Here is a 21,685-nt window from a genome sequence, read left to right as displayed (position 1 = left end):
TAGTTCATAATAATGGAATTTAAATTATACATTATGGCGATGCTAGTGCTTTACACGGTATATGTAAAGACTTTATGAATTTTGATATTAAAATGGGATTTTATTTTAACCTATTAACTGATTTTCTTTTCAACCATCTGTCTCTAGTAGACATTACTTGTACTTCTTTTTTTGGAGCCATGGTTGAGCTATTACCTATAGCAGATAATAACGACACAGTGACAGGTCCTTTTTTTGTCGACACTGCTCTCAATTTTCTTAACGTTTTCTTTTTCTTCTTCTTTATCTGTTCCTTAACTTCTGAAACATATTTATCATCATGTTCTATACTATTGAAGTTGATATGTTTTGGAATTTCAGTTATTGTTTCAATATTCGATTCTGCTGCTTCTAATTTATCAAAGAAGTCTTCTGGAAGCTGTTCAAGTTGCTTGGTAGCTTCAGTATTGGCAGAATCTAAAGTATCACCTTTTCTTTCTCTCCTATCTTGTTGTTGTTTGCTAAATATTTTGTTCTGATTTCTTCTTTTTTCTTTCAACATCACCTCTTCTAATCTCCTGGCATCTTCTGCCATTTTCATAAATTGATCGACAGATTCTTTTGATTCATCCATAGCTCCTTCTTCAGGCGCATCTTCATCCATATCACTATCATCACTATCACTAACAGCATATTTATCAGTGCTTTTTGTAGTTTCGCTCATGGGCTTAGATGGCATACTCAGGTCTTCATCGATATCATCAAATTTCATATGGGATTTCGTAGTTACCGCCATTTTTATTTAGGTCTCCTGTTAATATGTATTAGTGACTCTTGGCTTTACAGTGAATAGGAGCAAGAGTAAATAAATGAAGACTGAATAATTGAGTAACTCATTTTATATACTTAGTTTATCAATTGATTATGCATATATATTGCGAAAGCTCATCGCAAAAGTTTAAAATTTTTTAATTTTGAAAATTTGAAATTTCTCAGTGGTGTCACGTGGCACTATACGTCGTAAAGTCATTTATTGACAGTTCCGTGTCAGTAATGGATAGACTTCGTCATTATAGCTTAAATTAACTATCTATTTGCTTAAGAATAAATTATATATTACACTGTAGTTAAAAGAAATAGGTGTAGTTGTACAGATAAACATTCTCCATTGGAGTTCCAGAAAGTATAAGAATATTGTCTGCAATAAATATTGAATCTTTTCCGAACAAAAGGGAGACAAATGTTAATTAAATATTTATTAATTAGTCAATATTGCACAATCATATAATATAGTCAAAGTCGTACTTAGAATTCATATTTTTTAACCTTTTTTCCTTTTTAATTGTATATGCTTTCCTTTACTTTGTTATTTCAACATTTTCCATCAACCTGAACATGTTTCTCAATAGCATGGAAATTGTTACCTTACCAGTACTTGGAACATAGAGAGATGCTATTTCTTTTACTGAATCTTCAAAATTTTTTGATGACGAAAAGTTAATACAAACAGCACCATCTTTGATGTACTCAGTCGGGAATTTATAGGTTTCAGAAGGAACACCTGTGATGATAACATCTGCTTCACCTGAAATATCCTTCAAAAGGCTATTTGAAAAATTTCCCAAATCTTCTACTTGATGCTTAGTAAACTTTAACCCTTCTCCTCTTGTAAATTTTTGAATATTATTTACATCTACTGAATACACAATAGCACCATCATTAGCTAGTAGAGCAGCTAAAGGTCTTCCCACAATTTCTGATCTATTAACCACTACGATTTTTTTACCATAGAGTCTATTTCCTTCTACTAATAAACTGTTATATATCTTCAGATATTCTAATATCTTAATAATTGCCAAAGGTGTGCATGGCAAAATCGATTTTAATTTTTTATTTGCATCCAAATATCTAACATTATGATATAGATTTTGATAATAAAGATGATTTAACCCTTCAACATCTTTTTCTTTAGCTACCACTTGTTGCAAGTATTGGTCTTGTGCATTGCCGAACACGGGGAAATAAACCATTATACCATTAACATCATCATCTCTATTAGCCTCAATGATGGCTTCTTCTAAGAAATCACTATCGTCAATTCTTCTTAGTTCATATCTTATTCCCATCGATTCACATGTTTTTTTAGTCCAGTTTGCATACATTTCTGCTGCAGGATCATCGTTGGATAAAAACCCCACTAACAGAGGACCCTCTGGTTTAATCTTTTTGACATTTAGTACCTTATTCTGAATCTCATCTATAAACGTCTTTGCAATATTCGAAGCTAGAATCGTACGACCAGGGTTTACAGCAGAAGACATAGTGTTATTATTATTGGATGTATATGAGGTTTTGGTTGTTCTGCTTTCAATTGTAAAGTATTGTCACTTTATTCAACAAAACTTAATCCAGTACTTCTCAAGAAAAAGTTGTCTGTTTATATAGCCTCTCACGTAAATGTGTATGAGAGTACGATTACATAAAATAATAACTAAATTACCAAATACAGTCCTGAATAATATATATTCCAAGATTAATATAGTCTTGTATTACTCAATTAAAGACGCTTGCGTGATGGTTGCAGATAAAACTCTGCTAGATATCAGCGATTAACATCCACATTAAACCATTCCTTACAATGTTGTGTCTCGGAAGACTAATTCAATCATGTAGAAGTCAGACTCCCATCAGAAGTCATTATTAATATTCATTACATTATAAATAAATATCTATATGTATATGTATATATATAGACCAGACCACACATGTTCAACACTGATAGCTCTTCTATGAATAAACTAAAATGACTCTGTTTTACAGTTCTTGTTTTCCTGACTCTGGATTGCAAAAGGTTTACATTAGGGTCATTGACCAGTAGTATAGGGTTCATAGGGTTATAATATAAGTCACATGTTGTTAAATGAAATTTCAAGAAATTTTGAAAAAAAAGATGTGGAAGTTACAGTTTTGACACTCTCTATCTGTCTCATCAACAATTAGAGCTCATCGCAAGAAATGTAAAATGTATGTACAGCCTTAGTAAGTACATTATCTGTATTACTGCAATTGTTTTATTTTAGATAGATGTACAGTGTTGTTCTTATATTGATTCAGTTACTGTCTGTTTTCCTTTTTATTAATCTAAGTTTTTTACAGAATTGCAGAGGAACTTCAAGAAATTGGGCTTTTTAAATTACTATTAGTTGTTAGACTTATTCTAAGAAAGTTATATTAGATATCCATTAATTCATAAGACATTCACATTGTGGTTAACATTTAAAACCCCCAAGAAGGTTGATAAAGGCTCATTCTCTTCACTGTATACGATATTGAACTATAGGTGTTATAAAAAAGGTACTCGAATTGAAACTACGAAGACGTATAAGAAGAAGAAACAGAACTGCACAAATAAAAGAATGTTTAATTTATCAACCATATCATATCCTACATCGGATACTGCACATCCGTTATTATTGTTACAGTCAATACATGGTGAAAAATATTTTTTTGGTAAGATTTCAGAAGGTTCGCAAAGATGTCTTACTGAAAAGAGGATTAGAGTATCTAAACTGGAAAATTTATTTTTAACTGGTGAGTTAAATTGGAGTTCTATCGGTGGATTACCGGGTATGATCTTAACAATTGCTGATCAAGGAAGAGACAAATTGAACTTAGTTTATGGTGACCCAATAATCAACTATATTGTCTCCTCTTGGAGATATTTTGTGTTTAGATTTGGAATTAATTTGAGAACAACCGTACTGAAAAACGATGAAATTTTCAAGGATAATCTACTTACTGTTAAATCTATCGTTATTGGTAGGAAATTTTACATGGATCGCGAAAAATCTTTGTTTAATTCTGTCAGCAATATAACATTGAACAGTATTGTATCAAATATGTTTCCTAAACATGCTCCAACAGAGAAATATGATCCAACATCAGATCCTCATTTGAACGTTGAGCTACCGAAAGATATAAATATAAAAGATATCGCATCAACTACAAGCTATGAAATAAATTTCAATCCTATAAGAGGTAAATTTAAGGTTGACGAAGCATTGAAATTAGGTGTACCAAAAGGTCCCTTGTTTGCAAAATTGACAAAAGGTGAGACAATAACACTTGAAAATGGTTCTATTATTACACCGGATAAAGTTTTAGAGAAAGAGCGTGTTTTCTCGAAAATCTTAGTTTTAGATATTCCTAATGATGAGTACTTCTCTAATTTCATATCTCATTTTCAACATAACTATAATTCTACTAATTTAGGTTCAGTTTATTACTTCCTGGGAGACGATGTTACAATATCCAATGAATTAATACAATTAATGGAAAGTTTTCCTGAAGAGACACAGCATTTTATTTCACATTCTAAAGTATCCCCAAATAATATTGTCTTTAGCGGTGCTGCATCCACAATTTTAAAATTAAAATCATTGCAAATTGAAAATTACAATTTGCCACGAACAGATAGAGTATTCTCAAAGGAATTTTACGATTTGTTCAAAGATAAAACAGATTTACTGCCAAGCGGTTCGACTTTATCACAACATCAAGAGCTTCCATTAACATCAACAAAGCTTTTAAGTAAAAATATTCATGTCTTTTCAGATAGAAATGGATTAGATATTATACCATATACGAATTCAGATAATATTAACGATTCTATTGCTGGTACTGAAAAAGTTAAAATTTTGGAACAACATCAAAGTTCTTTCTCATGGGACCTTATTTATCACAACAGTTTGGCAAATAAAGATGTTGAGGTATATTCTAAGACTAAAGTGATTACTGATCAGTTAAATATTAATAACTTTAATAATACTTTCGAGAAAAAGAAAGGTGTGGAAGTCATCACACTAGGTACAGGAAGTGCATTGCCCTCAAAATATAGAAATGTGGTTTCAACTTTGGTAAAAATACCATATGAAAACATAAACAAAGAATTTGAACAACGTTGTATCCTATTAGATGCTGGTGAAAATACGTTAGGTACGATTAAAAGAATGTTTTCAAGCATTGAGATTAACGACTTATTTAAAAATTTAAAAATGATTTATTTGAGTCATTTGCATGCTGACCATCATTTGGGAATCATTAGTATTCTTAACGAATGGTATCTCCATAATAAATTTGATCCAGACTCTAAAATATATTTAATAACACCTTGGCAATATAATAAATTTATGGATGAATGGTTGAGATATGAGAATCCTGAAATTTTAGATAAAATTCGTTACATTAGTGGAGAACATTTAATCTCAAGTCCATATGTGAGAAAGGAAACATTAGCAATTAAGACCGAAGAATACAATGACATCATAAACGGATCTAATATGAAGAAAAGAAAACTTGAATTAGATGATAACTCATCATTTAGAGACCTGAAAGGAATCAGAGAGATGTATAAAGATTTGAACATTAATAGGTTTGAAACTTGTAAAGCAATCCACTGTAACTGGGCTTACTCTAATTCGATTTCCTTCTTCATGAATCATTATTCAAAAAATTCCTTTAAAGTCTCTTATTCAGGAGATACAAGACCTAATTTTAAATATTTTGCTAACGGAATTGGACAAGGGTCTGACTTATTAATTCATGAAGCTACATTAGATAATGAACTAGTGGAAGATGCGATACAAAAGAGACACTGTACGATCAATGAGGCAATTGAAGTTTCAAATACAATGAATGCACGAAAGTTAATTTTAACACATTTTTCTCAGAGATACCCAAAGCTTCCTCAAATGGATAGAAATATTGAAATAAAAGCCAACGAATATTGTTTCGCATTTGATGGTTTCATTGTGAGTTACGATAAAATTGGAGAACAACAAAAAATATTTACTATTTTAAATAAACTATTTGATGATGAAAAACAAGAAGAAACTGCTATTACTGATACTGATGGTGAAAATTGACAGTACTCATAACTAACGGTAACGAAATGTTGAGTTATCTCATTATCGATTTAACATTTGTATATAAAAATGCACAATTCAAATATTCAATTTATCTATATATTATTTTTGTAAAATGTTTCCCACAAATCTATATTTGCCTTTTGAGATTCTATTGATGCCTCAAGAAAAATTTCGATTGCATTCCTAAATTCCACTACTTTTTCTTTATCAAATAATTCCACCTCAGTTTTCACTTTATTACCCACTTCTTGCCATTTATTTCTGATTGTTTGGTACCGTTTTTTTGTAACTAGATAATTGGCCTTAGCATTCTTAAACTTATCAATATTGCGAGCATTTTGATTGCCATCAAATTTATGTAGTTGAGCTTTTGCTTTTGAGTATCCACTTTCTGCCAATAGTAAAATACTTCCCAGTTTGTGCCTTTGATCAAATATTGCGCGTACACTCGTGATTGATCTAATATACTCATCCAAAGTAACACCCAATGTCAAATGCTCTTGTGAGGAAACTTGTTCAAGAGATTCCTTCAACTTTTCATGAACGTCAGCAAAGTTTAAAAGTAAATCGGAAACAGATTTAATAACTTCAAGATCAGCTGTTTTTTTTATTGAATTGATATACTCTTGGATAATAAACACTAAATCATTTCTTTCAGAATACAACAATTCAAGACTTTTATCAATCTGTCTAAGTTGGTCCTCTAAAACTTCTAGCATTTGCAAATTATTGATAAAATATTCATCAAGTTCCTCATATTTTTGTTGCGATGAAAATGTCATGCTAATGAATCCCCTATTAAGCTCACCATCTAAACCACCCGTCTGTGCCACGATTTCAGCTTCATCTGCCCCTAATAATTTTATATCACTGATATGAACTTCAGAAAGATCATTACTGTCATTTGAGGCTTTAGATCCAGAAAATTGTTCTCTCATTTTTGACTCAGAAATAAAATCAACTGACGATAAAAACAGTAAAAAGTCTTCATCTTTTTGCAATACCGGGTCAGCTGCAATCTTATTTAACATACGTTCCATCTGAAACCTCCTATTTTCCATAAAATCAGTTTTATATCTTCCAACAATTTGCTTCTCTGGTGGTGGAGGGATGATCTTACCCCAATGGTTATTCTGTAACTGACGGTAAAGCCATCTGAAATCCGAATAACGCCTGTTAACTTGCGCAAAATTACCTTTAATCAACTCAGATTGCGAAGCCACGCTGTATTCTACATGCATTGCAGTAAGTTCTCCTATCTTAATGGGATCCTTAACTTCGATGGTAAAAGGAAAAGCTTTATCTCCTTTAACATCGTTATCTGGTATTTCGGATTTTTCTTTATTAGAACTACTATTTGTATCAATATCCTCGGTATTTGGTCTTCCCGTAGTTATAGAAGTTGGTAGATCATCACTATCATTATCATAATTCTGTAAGTTAAATAAAGGATTTTCTAATTCACTTACTAAATTCTGTGTCCTGGTTTGAATGTTTTTATCACTATCTGTCCTATCGTTAATAACTATTTTGGACTCTGGTTCATTTTTTTTAAGAAATTGATTCAATGGATCTGAATGTTCTACTTCGACAGTATTTGTTGTGTTATTTTGACTACCATTTTGAATTGGCATCCTACGAAGTCTGGCTGACGAGAAGAGAACATTTAGCTTTTTCGAACCATTGAATTTCATTTCTTCTTTATGGCTATTTCCCTCGAACTCAGACTCATCTACCTTGATAGGAGAAATTAGAGCATTTTGAAATAATGCACCATTTTTAATAGCTTCATTAACATCCTTATTTTTTCCCTCATCTTGTAAGCCGGATAATAGATTATTGTCTTCCGGTGCCAGTACATCTATCAAATGTCTATTATTAGTATTGTCACTGAAATGACCTCCACTCCAAGGATGAGCATCTGCTTTCAATAGACCGTTCTCATTGTTTATAACTTCACTCAAAGGGTTGTTAAAACCATCAGAATTTGTACCGATCTTCTCCTCCTCATTTACTATAGCTAAATTCTCAAATGTGTCATTCAAGTCTTGCTTCAAATCGTCATTATTAAACACATTGCGGGCATTATTTTTTACATTTTGAGTATCCAACTCATCCCAAACTGGGGCATCCAAATTTTCTTCGTAGTTCATAATTCAGCTAGGTAGACGACTGGATAAATAATAACAATACAAACTAGAAAGTTAAGTTGCTATCTAATGTTAGATATATTAACTTCCATTCAAAAGTACCTTTATATATTCATAAAATGATTGTTCTAACGATATAATTCAAGTATATTTTTATTTAAATAATTATAATGAACATTAAAGGAAAAGACGCTAAGCCCGAGATTTTATGCCCCAGGTCTAATTTATATATAAGGGTAGGTGGTTAAACACATCTCTCCAAGTATATTATTTCTAGTTTAATAATGAGGATTGAGCGTTGATTAAAATGAACTGATAGTTAAGATAAATCGTGCCAATGTTTATAAATCAATAAAAGTAAGAATGTGCTTTCCATAGATACAGTCCTCAGTAGTTTAAGGTAGATAATAACATAAACAGCATGTGTGTATCATTTCATCCTCTTTAGTGAACAATTCAAGTTTAAAATACTTACGACGCCGGAGCTTAATAACTTATTAAATTTATCAATTGTTAAATTATATATTGTTATTTAACGATTATTCATTAGTTTTCTTAAGGCATTTCTTGCATCATCTTGTTCCACCGCAATTGATGTGATAGGAACTACAGAGCAATCTTGCATTCCTGATTCATGTTGGATATCATCCATGTTTAGTGTTCCTAGTATTTTAGAATTTAATGATCCATTCATCGTTTGCTGTATTAGTGGGGTGCATTCGATGACTGTAGATAATTGTAATTCCTGATTTGAAGTAGTATTATCGACGCGCTTTGGTGTTGCAGTTAATAAGATTGAACGTTTATTTCCTTGACTTGTATCAAAAGAAAAGTCAAATTGCTGTGATAAATTTGAGAGATCAATTCTGGGAGAACTCAAAAGATTAAATTTTGGAGATGATATTATTTTAGTTGTATCTTTTATTGCTGTCATGGATTCTTCTTTAATATCTGTCATTGTAAGTTGATTTGATTGCGTAGGTAACAAAATGTTATTGCTGCTATTAGCATCAGAAGTTTTTGGTGATCCAAAATTAATCCACGATGGTGGGGTATTAAAATGTCTCTTTTTCGATGGCGTCGCCAACAGTAAATGAGTTTGTGCTGGATTTTCATTAATATTAGTGTTTGTATTTGAAGGATTAGTAATGTATTTATCTGTTAAAAGAAGTGGATCGCCACTGCTCAATTTGAAAACTAACTCTTGACTAGATGAACCTATATTAGCAGTTTTTGTAGATAACTTGGCTTTTGGAGATAGTAGTATGCTCGTACTACCAGTAATATTTTGGAATTTACTATCAAATGAATTAAAGATCTTCCTGGGAGTATCTAAAATGGCTTCATCTAATAATATTTGATCTATACCAATCGGTGTGAACCCTGTCGTAAATTGAAAATGAGATTTAGGGGTAGTTGGAGGCAATAAAGAATTGGTGGCATCGTTTTGCTTAGGTGAAGTTAATTTTTTCACTTTTGGCGAAGATGAGATAGAAGTTGACGTTTCAATAATCACAGGTAAATTAGTTGCTGTGGTAACTTTTTGGTTACTTCTATTTGTACTTGTTAAAACGTTGTTAGTATTCGAAACAATTTTATTATTTCTCAAATTTCTCAACAATGATAATACATGATCCTTATTTACCACACCTTCAATATCATTACTATTGTTATTTGTATCATTATTGTTGCTGTTGTTCTTATTGATTGAATATGCATTAGAAAGTAATGGGTCTTCAAAAACATCTTTTGTTTTCTCAGCCATATCAGAGGCTGAGGTAGGGGTAGTTAACTGAGCTTTGGAACCTTGAATTGATGCTCTTCCATCAGGGTTAATACTAAATGATAACTTGAAATCCGAGAATGGTCTTTTAATTGACTTTGGGATTGATGTCGTATCAAAACATGCAATCTTCGAAATAGGGTTTGTTAAATTACTCTTTTTATTATGATATATCAATGGTGATGCAGTTGGAGGAGATGATCTTAAAGCTGTAGCTCTTGATGTGGATGAAAAAATGTTACTATTAGTAGAATTTGGAGTAGATAAAGCACTTTCCGATGCGATATTACCTTCTGATTTTGACTTATTTGGTGTTGAGATGCATTGTCTTTGTGGGGTTATTAATATAACACCTCTATAGTTGCTTCTCTTCGATTTATAATCCAAGTTAGAACTACTTTGGCTATTTGAACCATTCAACTCACTAGCAGATGTGAATGAATTATTTGATGTTATACTTTGTGATCTCTTTCTTTTCTTTGGCGAAGGAGTCATAGAGCCAACTTTCATTAATGGTTTTGATGTGTTTTGACCAGTAAGGCCTTGCTTCTGGACCTGTTTCGATGAATGAGCCATTGGACTCTGCAACGGATTGGCATAATGTTTTGTGATTGGAGGTCTCCCTCTTCTCTTTGCAACTTTTTCTGGAGTATTAGTTGCTTGCATATTTATGGCAATGGATTTATAGCGAGTGAATGGAAACTTAATCTTTTTGTTCGATGCGAAGGAATAATCCTGGTTCTTTTCCAACAGTAAATATTAGCAATGATATTTGTAAATGGGAGATATAGATGATAGTCTGATCGCAATTATGTGTAAATAATTATAAAGATAGATAGATATATATCTATCTAAAAGGAACAAAATAAAATAAAATAGTATAACATGGGCAAAATAAATTGCTACTTTAACAATTAAATGTTTTTATAAACTAAATTGATAAATTGGATAGGTGTTCTAATGAAATAAGAAAGTAGAATAATTGCATTATTAGGATGATAAGAAAATATAAAAGATAGTGTTAAAAGTGTCTTATTATTCCGAAATGATGCTGGAGTTACATGGCTCTCTTGGCTAGAGAAAAGTGATATAATTGCCCTTATTGACACTAGAGAAACAATATTAACAGTTGGTTGGAACTAACTTTAACTGATGGAAAGTATTAAATGATAGACTTAACTATGTAGCTACCAGATGAAGTAGGAGAAAATTTTCATGAAGTTAATTAAAATGTTGTTTTACGTGTTTGGGTAAAAAATATTATAATTTTTCACGCGATCGAGATTTGATATTTACCCCTTTAGGTTAAGATATTACTGGTTCGCTCTATTCATATTTCCTAATTCGTCAAATAGTGTACTAAATTAATTACTCGTTTAGGGTAAAACCTATCTCAAGATAAGAACAGATTTAATTATGTAATAATATATGAAACTGATGGTTCTTTGCAGCCATTTATTTCAATAGCAGAGACAATTGGGTCTGATATGGAGCCTGTGGCTAGGAAATACGTTGTTTGAACTGTCAAAACACAAATCGTTCGTCCACTGAATGTCTGGAACCTACCTGCCATTTCAATTTAGAAAGCGAAACTCCACGTATCACACTAATCATTTGAAGTGTTTTTGTAACACGCACCCCCACGTCTGGATTAACAGTCGATTTGGGTTTTTGCAAACACAACATATTGTGTGGGAGTCACAAGATGAGAGATTCAATTGATAATAATGCAAGATGTTCATCCATGAGTTGGTTTAGCTGTGTCAATGATAGAAAAATATTAAATATTAGAATTTATTCTTCTTTTTTTAGTAAAAATAATGAGGTTATACACATAAGAAATTATTGTCTAAGGGCTTATCAGTTATAGTGATTATTTCCCAAAGTTTAAATTTCATTGTTTTAAATAATTTATTGGAACAGTTTATTACGATAATAATAATATAATTGTTCCAATGGAATAAAATAAAATTTAATAAATAGACAGTAACCAAATACCTCGATACATCAGTAGAAATTGAGTATCCTTAATGCATCTAGTATTTTCGTTGATCTTGTTTTTGCTTTTGTTTTTGTTTTGATGTAATATGAATATATATGATGAGAATATATTTTATAAAAATATTTCTTGGTTGCTTTATAATTTCTTTCTAAAACAAAAATATAAAGGAGAGAGAGAAAAAAATGGTTAAATCAGTGTTAGTAATAAATAAATAAACTCTATTAGTTTCCATTTTGTTTCGGATCGGGTAGACAGGTATAAAACATTACTCCCATTAACAAAGGAAACAAAAGTGAAGAAACAACAGAGCTAATTGTTCTTGTTATTTTTCAATTTTTTTATCTTAATTCTTCTTTGGTGGATTGAATTTGAATTGTCTTGTCTTCAAACCAGCCCATTTGAATTTCTTTACCCATACAGATAATAGGAACAAAGAAGACAGAATTATGACAGCTTTTAGACCCAATTTCTTTCTTTCATCATGTTCTGGTTCAGCACACCAGTTTAAGAAGGTAGTAACATCCTTAGCCATTTGAGACGTGGTGGCAGGGGTGCCATCTTCGTATTCTACTAAATCATCAAATAACACTCTACCCATAGCGATTGAACCACCTGGGAAATATGGATTGTAATTAGCGCCTGGTGGTAAGACGACACCTGCAGGTGGTTCTTCTGGATAACCGGTTAATAAAGAGAAGATGTAATCGCAACCACCGTGTCTAGCCTTAACAATTAAAGATAGATCCGGAGGTAAAGCACCTTGATTAGCAGCTCTTGCGGCTTGTTCATTTGGATAAGGACCAGGGATCATATCAGCAACCTTACCTGGTCTTTTCTTTGGATTACCTTGTTCATCAGGTTCATCGTCGTATTCGAATTCTGCAGCCATATCACGAACTTCAGCGTTTGTGAAAGCAACACCAATCATTGTTCTCCATGAAACTCTATCCAATGAATGACAAGCGGCACATACTTCTCTGTAGACTTGATAACCTCTTCTAATTGAACCGTGATCGAATGTTTCTAGAGGACCATTATGCGACCATTCATAAGCGGGAGCATGCAACCCATGTTCAGCAGCAGTCATTGCATTGGCAGTCAATGAGTCAGCGTATAGCATGGCGGAAGAAGTTAGACCAGCAGTAGCGGCACCGCCGATGAATATTCTTTGACCTAGTTTTGAACCTAGACGATTTCTAAATTGTGCGAACATTATTGAATAATTTTGAATGTTGTATTTGATATCTCTTTGTTTTTAGACCAGGTGATAAATAGGTAAAAATCTGTGTGATATGCGTGTGGATCTTCTAAATTTTTTTTTTTTACTTTTGGGTTAAAATTGAAAAAAAAAATGTTTATAATGAAAGGAACTCTGTTTTAAAGGATATATCTTTTTCTAAAGATGAATATTAATATGTATATTTTCAATAATAGTCAAAGTCAACTGAGGTATAATCCCTTTTTTAAAGAATATAAATAACTTTTTGTGTAGTATATTAACGAAATGATATTGTTTGCTATGAGTACTTTTGTTCAAGCAATTAACAGTGTTATAACTTGGCGATTGTAATCAATTGTTGGATACAACCATGTATATATATAAATAAATATGAGTGCTTCTATAGAGATACCAAAAAGTCGAGTTTATAAAAGTGAAAACTGTCAAATTGAAAAGCAAATTACATAAAAAAAACAAAGATGTAATAAAAGGAAAACTAATATTATATATTATTAGCGATATAATGCTTAATTGAACAAATAGTAATATACTAATAACCAATACCTACACTATAGAGTGAATATGAGCTTATAATAAAAAAACTACTATTATCATTTGTCAAAAACATGTATCTTGATGGTGAGTGTAGGAGAGCAGTTCTGTATAGTCGCCGCAGTAAGGTAAGGTAAGTAAGTCATAAATGTACAATGTATGTGTGCATGTCTGTGCAGGAATTCAATTGCTTGGTGAAATCATTCACAACTTACAGGAGAACTACTTCTCCTGATAAGTGTTAGTATAAGTAGAGTGACACAGTAACCCGTGTACAGGTAGCGGAGCGAGACGTAACAAGAGTAAGCATATGTTGCTACGGTTGTTTGTTCATGGTTCACTCTTGTTGGGCATCCTCTACGTTGCAATGATTGTACACGACTGCGCCTATTGAGAGCAGAATAGACAAACACATGTCCTGTTGCTTTTAACTGGCCAACAGGTTTGAACCAACCAGATTGTGCGAAATAACAAAAAACAGAAAGGAAGAAGAAAAAGATTTGTTTTTCGTTGCGTTTCGAAAATTTCAAAGTTTCGGCAATGCACGCAGATAGGAGTTTTAACGGAGTTTAGGATCAGGTGCGGGTATTTTTACGTTTTTCAAGTGCGGGTTTTGAGTTGCTGGAGCGGCATCAGTAGCAGAATAAGGGTAACAACATCGTGACAGAGGGTAACGGGAATATTTACCTACTGATCTCTCCTTATCCTGGTGGGGGACACGAGCAGCAGTCCCGAGGAAAATGACAATTGGCTCGTCATTGTGCACGGGACAAGCAACAGGTTTTTTCGGTGTTTAACTTGTTTTTATTGGATGGTTTTCGATTTCTTTTGTTGTGTGGGAATGGAGTGAGATCATGTGATGTGGAATTGCTTGTTGCAGATTGTTGTCGGTCATCGTCATTCCGATAGAAATGCTTTATTTTTGTCTGTAGAGGAAAAATCTGATGGAAACATACAGGTTGATGAATGGAGAGATTTAAGTTTATTTTCTTATGCGACAGCACTAGAAGCTCAATTGGATTTGGAATCACCAACTAAGAAACGGAAATGTATGGATTGATTGGAGGTAATAAGGACATTGCAAATGTCCTTCCGGAACTGTATACATGGCAATATGACATTTAGCAGTTTGAAGAATAACGTTCGTCTTGATAAAATCGTGAATGATCTACTTAGCTAATTTTATATCTGCCATTCAACAATAAAGGATGGCTCAAAATTGGGTCCGTGCCCATGATGACCCGTCGCTTGCATAACAGTTCTCTTATAGGGAGCGCAGCAGTGCAGAAGTATACGTCAAAATCAGAAAAAGAAAAAACATTCAGTGAACCGCCGCACACATTTCTGTGCGACAATCCACCAGAAAAATACAATTTAAAAAATTTAAAAATTTTTAAATTTTCAATAGTCTCCAGACCTCTGTAACAACAAGGGGGGACATGAAAAAAATTAGATACAGTATGAATTCCGAATGTTGAATTCATTATGAATGAACAAGATATGTCCGAATTGACAAAAATCCTTCCCCATTCGGAAATGAACCACGGGCTTTCCTTTGACAAAGATTGTGACATCTGAAATGCAATATGAACAGGGTACCAATGTGGACTCATCAAATAGTACGTGTTCGTAAAATTACCCTCAGAACTGATAAGTATGGACAGAAATATGTACCTATCCTGCATTAACCGTTTACCCGTCCATTAATAATGCATTGTGCATATGCAACTTTTCATAAACAAAATTTGGGATGACAACCTATCTGCAGTACATCATTCAAACGATTTTTTTCCTAGAAGAGGAATAATTAAGCATTCGGGGATCTTCACTTAAATGTTACAAGCAAACATATATATATATATATATATATATGTATGTATACATAAAAAACAGCTAGCATCATTTCATTAACATCGGAAAATCACTTGTCCGGAAATGTAATCTTGAAGAAAACAGGTTACAAATAGAAGGCTGATAGCATGAGAGGGATTTGATTACGCATAAATGATGGCGTCGTAAAGTACGATAATGAAAATCGGAAATCAACAAAAATATATATAAAAAATTATTCCGGGTTTTTCCCAAATAGATAAACATTTCCGGGAATGATCCTTCCTGTGGAGACGGGGAGACGGGGGAGATTTTAATTCGTATTGCTTCACTGCATTTGAATCTAAGAAAAAGAAAACAGAACAACACCAAAGTAGAAAATCGCTGGCTTAGAATGTTAGTTGCCACTGTTATGTGCTTACGCACAAGGACTTGTTTATTCAACAATGACGTTAATCCATTATTTCTCCGTATTTCAAAACTCAGAACTCCCAACATGCTGTTTCCGAAAAGAGATTTGAAAGACTATTCAGTAGAGAAGACAATAAATAAATCAACACACATTATAACCATCCACCAATTCAATTTCGTAATGTCCTTTTATTGATTTATTTCCCTACCATATTCCTCTCCATCCTCAAGTTAATATTTTGTCTATATGGTATATGGAGGAACAATTTCACAAGTCTTGGCATAACGATAATCTATACTACTACAATCGCAAAGAGTAAATTTTAATCAAATTTATGCGAAGTATTTAGTCGTACCATTTTTAACTTTTGCCGCCACCATGAAGTTTATTAAGCTCTAAAGCGGAAGTCTCAAATTTCTAGTGTGGTACAATGAATATACTGGTGCATCAGTCAACTTGATGTGGTTTTTATTTTTATTATATTAGCTCGCTCTCGTGAGTATAACCCAAAATAGAATATTAAAAGGTTAATGTTCTATAGGCTTTTTCCAGTTCCATATGTTCTGTATAAACACGGTACAAAAATAAATAATTTTTATTAAGAAATTCATCCCACAATTCCCTAAGAGTGATGAGCAAAAAGTAGAAATTTAATAATTTTTTTTTCGGTTTTCGGTTAATCATTGATACAGTGATTACTGACTGTATTTTTTGTTGGGCGTACTGCAACGATACTCTTTGACTACCAAGAAGGTTCGTCGACCCTCTTTTTAATTCCTCCGTGGAGTATGTCTTATTGAACCTCCTTCGAATATTTCATGTAACTCTGGCTCTGTATTCATGCACTCATGCAGTGTCTGCTCCTCTGCATTTGTATCTTGTAAAGTAAATTAAAGAAGAAAAGATAAAATCAAATGTCAAGAATAAACCCGGAAGAGCTGCCTCGGTACTTTTATTTCTTTTATTTTTATTGAGTTTCCAGACGTTTGTTGCAGAGATGCATGAAATTACCCTTTTGCCAATGTTTCTTATAATTTCTTTATAATTATTTAGAAGTTTCGAAATTGCTTTCTGCATTACTACTGAATATTGGGCAGAGAAACCAAATATGCATCTGAAAGAATACCGACTCAGATCTTGCACAGGTTTACAGTGCTTTTCCCTAATTTACATGTTTTACACGACGATCCTCGTAGACCTCATCTTGAATTACCGTATACACGTCCATGTTATCCGGTGAAAAGTAAGCCGAGTTTTTTTTTATGTATTTTCCTACAGGGATCATTTACTGAGCGTTTTCGAAATTATTACTTAATTTAATTAATAGAGGTTCGTTCTTGTTAAAAGGAATCGGAAAATGAAATTAATAAAGAAAATGTCACAATCCATTTTTACTTTGCAGATACGGCTATTATTCTTACTTCAAACTATTATTTTCATTCGTTTTTCGTTTTCGATTTTCTACTGAATTATCACTCTAAATTATCGATATATGGGAACTTGTTTTTCTTTATTCTATGACAAATTACTAGTAACAGATTAACTTTCGATATGCTAAATAATTTGATGTTGTGTTTTTTCGACTAAAAGCTCAAGATTACATATATATATATCATTATATTAATTAATTTAATTAATTAATATATTTGATACTATTTTATTCTTATTATTTTTACTATAATTGTTACATAACTATAAAGGCAATATTCAGTTAATAAACCAGCAGAAAGATTGCTTTACCATTTACTGATTGTATTATTTAAGTTTAATACAAATCTGCATAATTTATAATCATACACACATTAACACTCACACTCACACATACTTTTTGTTGTTAATTATTTGTTTATTTTAAAAATGGTGCCACAGAGTTATGACGATATCATCATAACCCCGAAAAATGTAAAGATACTGAATAATTTAAGTGATTATTCGCAAACTGCCTTAGATTATTTTAGTTACGATTTTAAGACTATTGAATTTGAACAATGCTGGTCATTGTTAAAAAATTACAGTTCTTTTAATTTCGAAACAAAATTAATAGATGGTAAAAGAATTAGATTACCTAGTTGTTCATTAGAAGATAAATTCGATTACGATCTTTATTTAAAAAGACTACATCATTGTGTTTGGAGACGTTGGTCGATGTCATTAAAAAATTCGAATAATAATCTAATCGATCCATTAAGTATCAATTGGAATAAAGAAAATGACTTAACAGTTTTATATGGTCCAGATTTCTATTCAACTGAAAAAGATTCTTTGCTTAAAAAAAATACTCCACCTTTAAAAAATATTACTAATAAACATTTAGAAGCTGTCATGACACATATTCAACACCTCCATTTAAAATCAAAAGGTAAACTGTTTACTGAAGATATTCCAGAAGAATTAGAATATTCCTCGGATTCACGTTCATCTATTTCTTCAGGTTCTTCATCTGGTTCTGGTGCAATTTTTGATAACTCACATGAACAACAACAATCAAGACTAAATAAAAAATCAAAATTATTAAACTTCAATGATTTTGTAGTAAGATGGGATATTGATGAAAATGGTCTTTGTTATGAATCTCATAACTACATTAACGACCTGAGGTTCTGATATCATCCATTTTAATTATTATATTTTTTACAGTTGTTCAGCATTCCGTAATAAGCTGAATTTTACTCATGCATTTATTACATCATTTATTCATTTATTCATTTATACATATATTCCACATCACATTCACATTCACATTCACATTCACATTCACATTCACATTCACTGTAACTTCAACCAACATCTTTATTAATTTGTTATCTATTATTAAAACTTTTTCATCACTTCAATAATCACATCTTTTACATTATAAGTTTTTTAATATTTTTAATTTTCTATAATTCTAATTCACTAAAATATTATGTCATTGCTTAATTAAATTACTCAAATTTATATACATATGCATATATATATAGGAATAGAGTGCAATTCTTAAAATAGCACTATCCTATATCTCCTAATTTGTACTATATTATCCTGCGATTAACAAATGACATTTAATGAAAATATAAAATTATTAGTTAATTATTTACTGATATTAATCATATTTGGTCTTGAAAAATGGATGATTCATAGCTTCAGTCGCAGTCAATCTCTCTTGATGATCATATCTTAACAAGTTGTCAATTAAATCAATTACTTCAGGAGCACATAACTTCTTGCTTTTCTCATCATCTTTGATAAACATTTGCCATGGTTTTCTTGAGAAATCTCTCATTATATTATCGTATTCAAAGGGTAGCTTCAATCCGTACTTCCCTAGGTATTCCAATAATTCTTTAGTACCTAAAACGGCTGCAATTTTTACTAATTGATCAGCATTTGTTGAACCTTTGAAAAAGGGCTCTTTTTTGAAAATAATAGCTGCCAACATGCAACCAACAGACCATAAGTCTAAAGAGTAATCATACTGGTTCAAGTTGACCAACAATTCCGGACCCTTATGGTAACGTGAAGCAACTCTAACATTATAATCTACACCTGGGTGGTAAAATTCTGCTAAACCCCAATCAATTAATCTTAATTTCTTTTCAGTTGGATCAATCATAACATTTTGTGGTTTAACATCTCTATGCATAATACCCATGGAATGGCAGTAATTTAAAGCAATTAATAACTGTGTAAAGTAATATTGAATATCGGTAAGTGTGAATGTTGGGTATAATGTTCTGAAGTCTACATTTTTAACTTCTTCGAAAATTAAAGCAGGGATTTTGGAACCAGAATCTTTTACAATGTCTAATAAACCAATAACATTTGGTCCTCCTGTTAAATTTGTTAGAATTTTCAATTCTCTATAAATTTTCTTCATTTTAACAGGTTTTAAAACTTTTATAACACAACTATGATTGTTAGTAATACATCTACCACTGAACACTTCACTATATTTACCACGACCAATTTTGTTAATAATTTCGTAGTTAGAAATTTCACCCCAGTCAATTGTCACACCTTGCTCATAATCCCAGTATTCTTGCGGTCTCTTTTCACATTCCTCCTTATATACTCTTGCTACTGAATATACACGGCCAGATTTCTGATTTAAAGTGGAAGGTGGTAGAATCATTCTTCTTTGTTTCTTTGAATTATTCTATAAATCTTTATTTTATTTGAAGGATTGAATATAATATAATAAAGTTTAAAAGAGGTAAAACAATAAATTAAAATTATAACTATAGAATGCAAGAACATAATAGATAAATACAATCTATTATAAGTTTGAAACATTATTGTTTAAGTTCTCTATACAACAATTATGTTATTTTTGGTGAATTTTTATTTCGTTTTTCTCATTTTTTGTTTCACTGTAATGTTCAAAACAAAAAAATAAGTTTGAAATTAAAGCTGCATGGTAACATTACCAGTATCATAATGATGATTATTATGAGATATAATGATAGATATGAGTAGAAGTTAAACTTTGTTAATTATTTAATAGTGATCATGGTATCTTGATGAGTTCAGAACAACTTATATTGAGTTTTAGTATTTTTTTTATCTGTTACCGTTTTTCTTTAACTGTTTCTGAATAACTTTTAATATTAGCAATCAAACTGGGTCTCTGGTTCATTTATAGGTCACTAGAATTGGTGGTAAAATTAATGGTTGAACTGATTTTAATTGCAGGGAAAACTAAGAAATAAATATATTGGGAGGATTTTTATAGTTTCATATAGATCTTGAATGTTCAACAAGTTAGCAGTTTTAAAATTAGATTTAGGTCATCGCCATAATGATATAACACTTCGGGATATTCAATTGTGGAATAAAAGTAACTTGGAGCAACAACATGTAGATAAGAAATCTCAGGCTAAGGTTATTACAATGAATGCAAAATTTTTAACATACGTCGACATCAGTTGCCTTCCTATATGGCTAATCAATGATAGCAATAGTTCACATGACAGTGAATTATATTGTTTTACTACTAGTAACACTTCATTGTCATTTTTTAAGTCAAAACTTAAGTATAACAACCGAGGAATTGTAATAGAAATTAGTAAAGATAAAAATAATAGGAATCTTTCAAGTAGAGACAATACAAATCCCTTGATCTTTTCAGATCATATTGTCTTTTATCAGGCAAATAATTTCATTCAATATTTTTATCTGAATATTGATCGCAAAACTGAAATTGAATATAAAATAAATAAATTGGAAAAATTGAAGTCAGATACTGAACTTGTAATTAATACGGTAACAAAATTAGATGAATATTCTAAGTTAAACGAAGACCCTCGAAACAAGATAGATAAAATTCTTAAGAAATCTTACGAACAAAATAGGATGAACACAAATAAAGTCATGCGGAGTCTTCAGATAAGTGACAAAAGATTACAATTCAATGATACTCTCTCCAAAGTTATACTAGGTGGATTAAGACTGAGAGGGATACCTAATACTCAAATTGGATTTCAAAAACTATACAAAATTACATTTGAAGCTTCTGAATTTGCATTAAGAGATGAACTTACTCAATTATTGCATAATAAAATTCAAGAAATATCATTCGAGAAACTACAAGAAACAGTTGAGGTTCTGTTAAACCTCTTCTTGAAATCTTAGCATAGCATTAACACTTTTCGACAAGCAGAGGCATATATATATATATAGTAAATGACAATATATTTATAAACAAATAAATTCTACCTGAATAAGGTAGACTGTCATACATTAATTGCTTTAAAATCCAATTCTTGCATGGCTTAATTAATATTTCTTGACGAGGTAAGTATATTAAAGTAGCTTTTTAAAAACTAATATTGAAATATGTTTCTTCCTTTAGA

At 31.5% G+C, this 21,685-nt stretch overlaps 10 protein-coding genes across 10 annotated transcripts; 3 read left to right on the top strand and 7 right to left on the bottom strand.

The window, feature by feature from the left end:
• Positions 1–100: 100 nt before the first annotated feature.
• Positions 101–775, bottom strand: BUD21 (Bud21p; the record flags this gene model as incomplete). The annotated part of the gene is made up of 1 exon (XM_003686731.1): positions 101–775. One exon carries the CDS (start codon positions 773–775, stop codon positions 101–103), a length of 675 nt encoding a protein of 224 aa, XP_003686779.1.
• A 562-nt stretch (positions 776–1,337) lies between these two features.
• On the bottom strand, positions 1,338–2,300 carry MTD1 (methylenetetrahydrofolate dehydrogenase (NAD(+)); the record flags this gene model as incomplete). Its single annotated transcript, XM_003686730.1, has 1 exon — positions 1,338–2,300. The coding sequence occupies one exon, from the start codon at positions 2,298–2,300 to the stop codon at positions 1,338–1,340; it is 963 nt and encodes a 320-aa protein (XP_003686778.1).
• Positions 2,301–3,395: 1,095 nt separating this feature from the next.
• On the top strand, positions 3,396–5,903 carry TRZ1 (tRNase Z; the record flags this gene model as incomplete). The annotated part of the gene is made up of 1 exon (XM_003686729.1): positions 3,396–5,903. One exon carries the CDS (start codon positions 3,396–3,398, stop codon positions 5,901–5,903), a length of 2,508 nt encoding a protein of 835 aa, XP_003686777.1.
• A 95-nt stretch (positions 5,904–5,998) lies between these two features.
• Positions 5,999–8,059, bottom strand: TPHA0H01360 (uncharacterized protein; the record flags this gene model as incomplete). The annotated part of the gene is made up of 1 exon (XM_003686728.1): positions 5,999–8,059. The coding sequence occupies one exon, from the start codon at positions 8,057–8,059 to the stop codon at positions 5,999–6,001; it is 2,061 nt and encodes a 686-aa protein (XP_003686776.1).
• A 529-nt stretch (positions 8,060–8,588) lies between these two features.
• Positions 8,589–10,505, bottom strand: MSA1 (Msa1p; the record flags this gene model as incomplete). The annotated part of the gene is made up of 1 exon (XM_003686727.1): positions 8,589–10,505. The coding sequence occupies one exon, from the start codon at positions 10,503–10,505 to the stop codon at positions 8,589–8,591; it is 1,917 nt and encodes a 638-aa protein (XP_003686775.1).
• A 1,679-nt stretch (positions 10,506–12,184) lies between these two features.
• On the bottom strand, positions 12,185–13,054 carry CYT1 (ubiquinol--cytochrome-c reductase catalytic subunit CYT1; the record flags this gene model as incomplete). The annotated part of the gene is made up of 1 exon (XM_003686726.1): positions 12,185–13,054. One exon carries the CDS (start codon positions 13,052–13,054, stop codon positions 12,185–12,187), a length of 870 nt encoding a protein of 289 aa, XP_003686774.1.
• Positions 13,055–14,784: 1,730 nt separating this feature from the next.
• Positions 14,785–15,297, bottom strand: TPHA0H01320 (uncharacterized protein; the record flags this gene model as incomplete). Its single annotated transcript, XM_003686725.1, has 1 exon — positions 14,785–15,297. One exon carries the CDS (start codon positions 15,295–15,297, stop codon positions 14,785–14,787), a length of 513 nt encoding a protein of 170 aa, XP_003686773.1.
• A 2,414-nt stretch (positions 15,298–17,711) lies between these two features.
• TPHA0H01310 (uncharacterized protein) lies at positions 17,712–18,458 on the top strand (the record flags this gene model as incomplete). The annotated part of the gene is made up of 1 exon (XM_003686724.1): positions 17,712–18,458. One exon carries the CDS (start codon positions 17,712–17,714, stop codon positions 18,456–18,458), a length of 747 nt encoding a protein of 248 aa, XP_003686772.1.
• A 478-nt stretch (positions 18,459–18,936) lies between these two features.
• Positions 18,937–19,965, bottom strand: CKA2 (casein kinase 2 catalytic subunit CKA2; the record flags this gene model as incomplete). The annotated part of the gene is made up of 1 exon (XM_003686723.1): positions 18,937–19,965. One exon carries the CDS (start codon positions 19,963–19,965, stop codon positions 18,937–18,939), a length of 1,029 nt encoding a protein of 342 aa, XP_003686771.1.
• A 617-nt stretch (positions 19,966–20,582) lies between these two features.
• Positions 20,583–21,464, top strand: SLD7 (Sld7p; the record flags this gene model as incomplete). The annotated part of the gene is made up of 1 exon (XM_003686722.1): positions 20,583–21,464. One exon carries the CDS (start codon positions 20,583–20,585, stop codon positions 21,462–21,464), a length of 882 nt encoding a protein of 293 aa, XP_003686770.1.
• Positions 21,465–21,685: the final 221 nt, after the last annotated feature.

This window comes from Tetrapisispora phaffii, chromosome 8 (assembly GCF_000236905.1).
Source record: "Tetrapisispora phaffii CBS 4417 chromosome 8, complete genome".
Lineage (NCBI taxonomy): Eukaryota > Fungi > Ascomycota > Saccharomycetes > Saccharomycetales > Saccharomycetaceae > Tetrapisispora > Tetrapisispora phaffii.
This window is presented reverse-complemented; position numbering and strand designations above follow the sequence as displayed.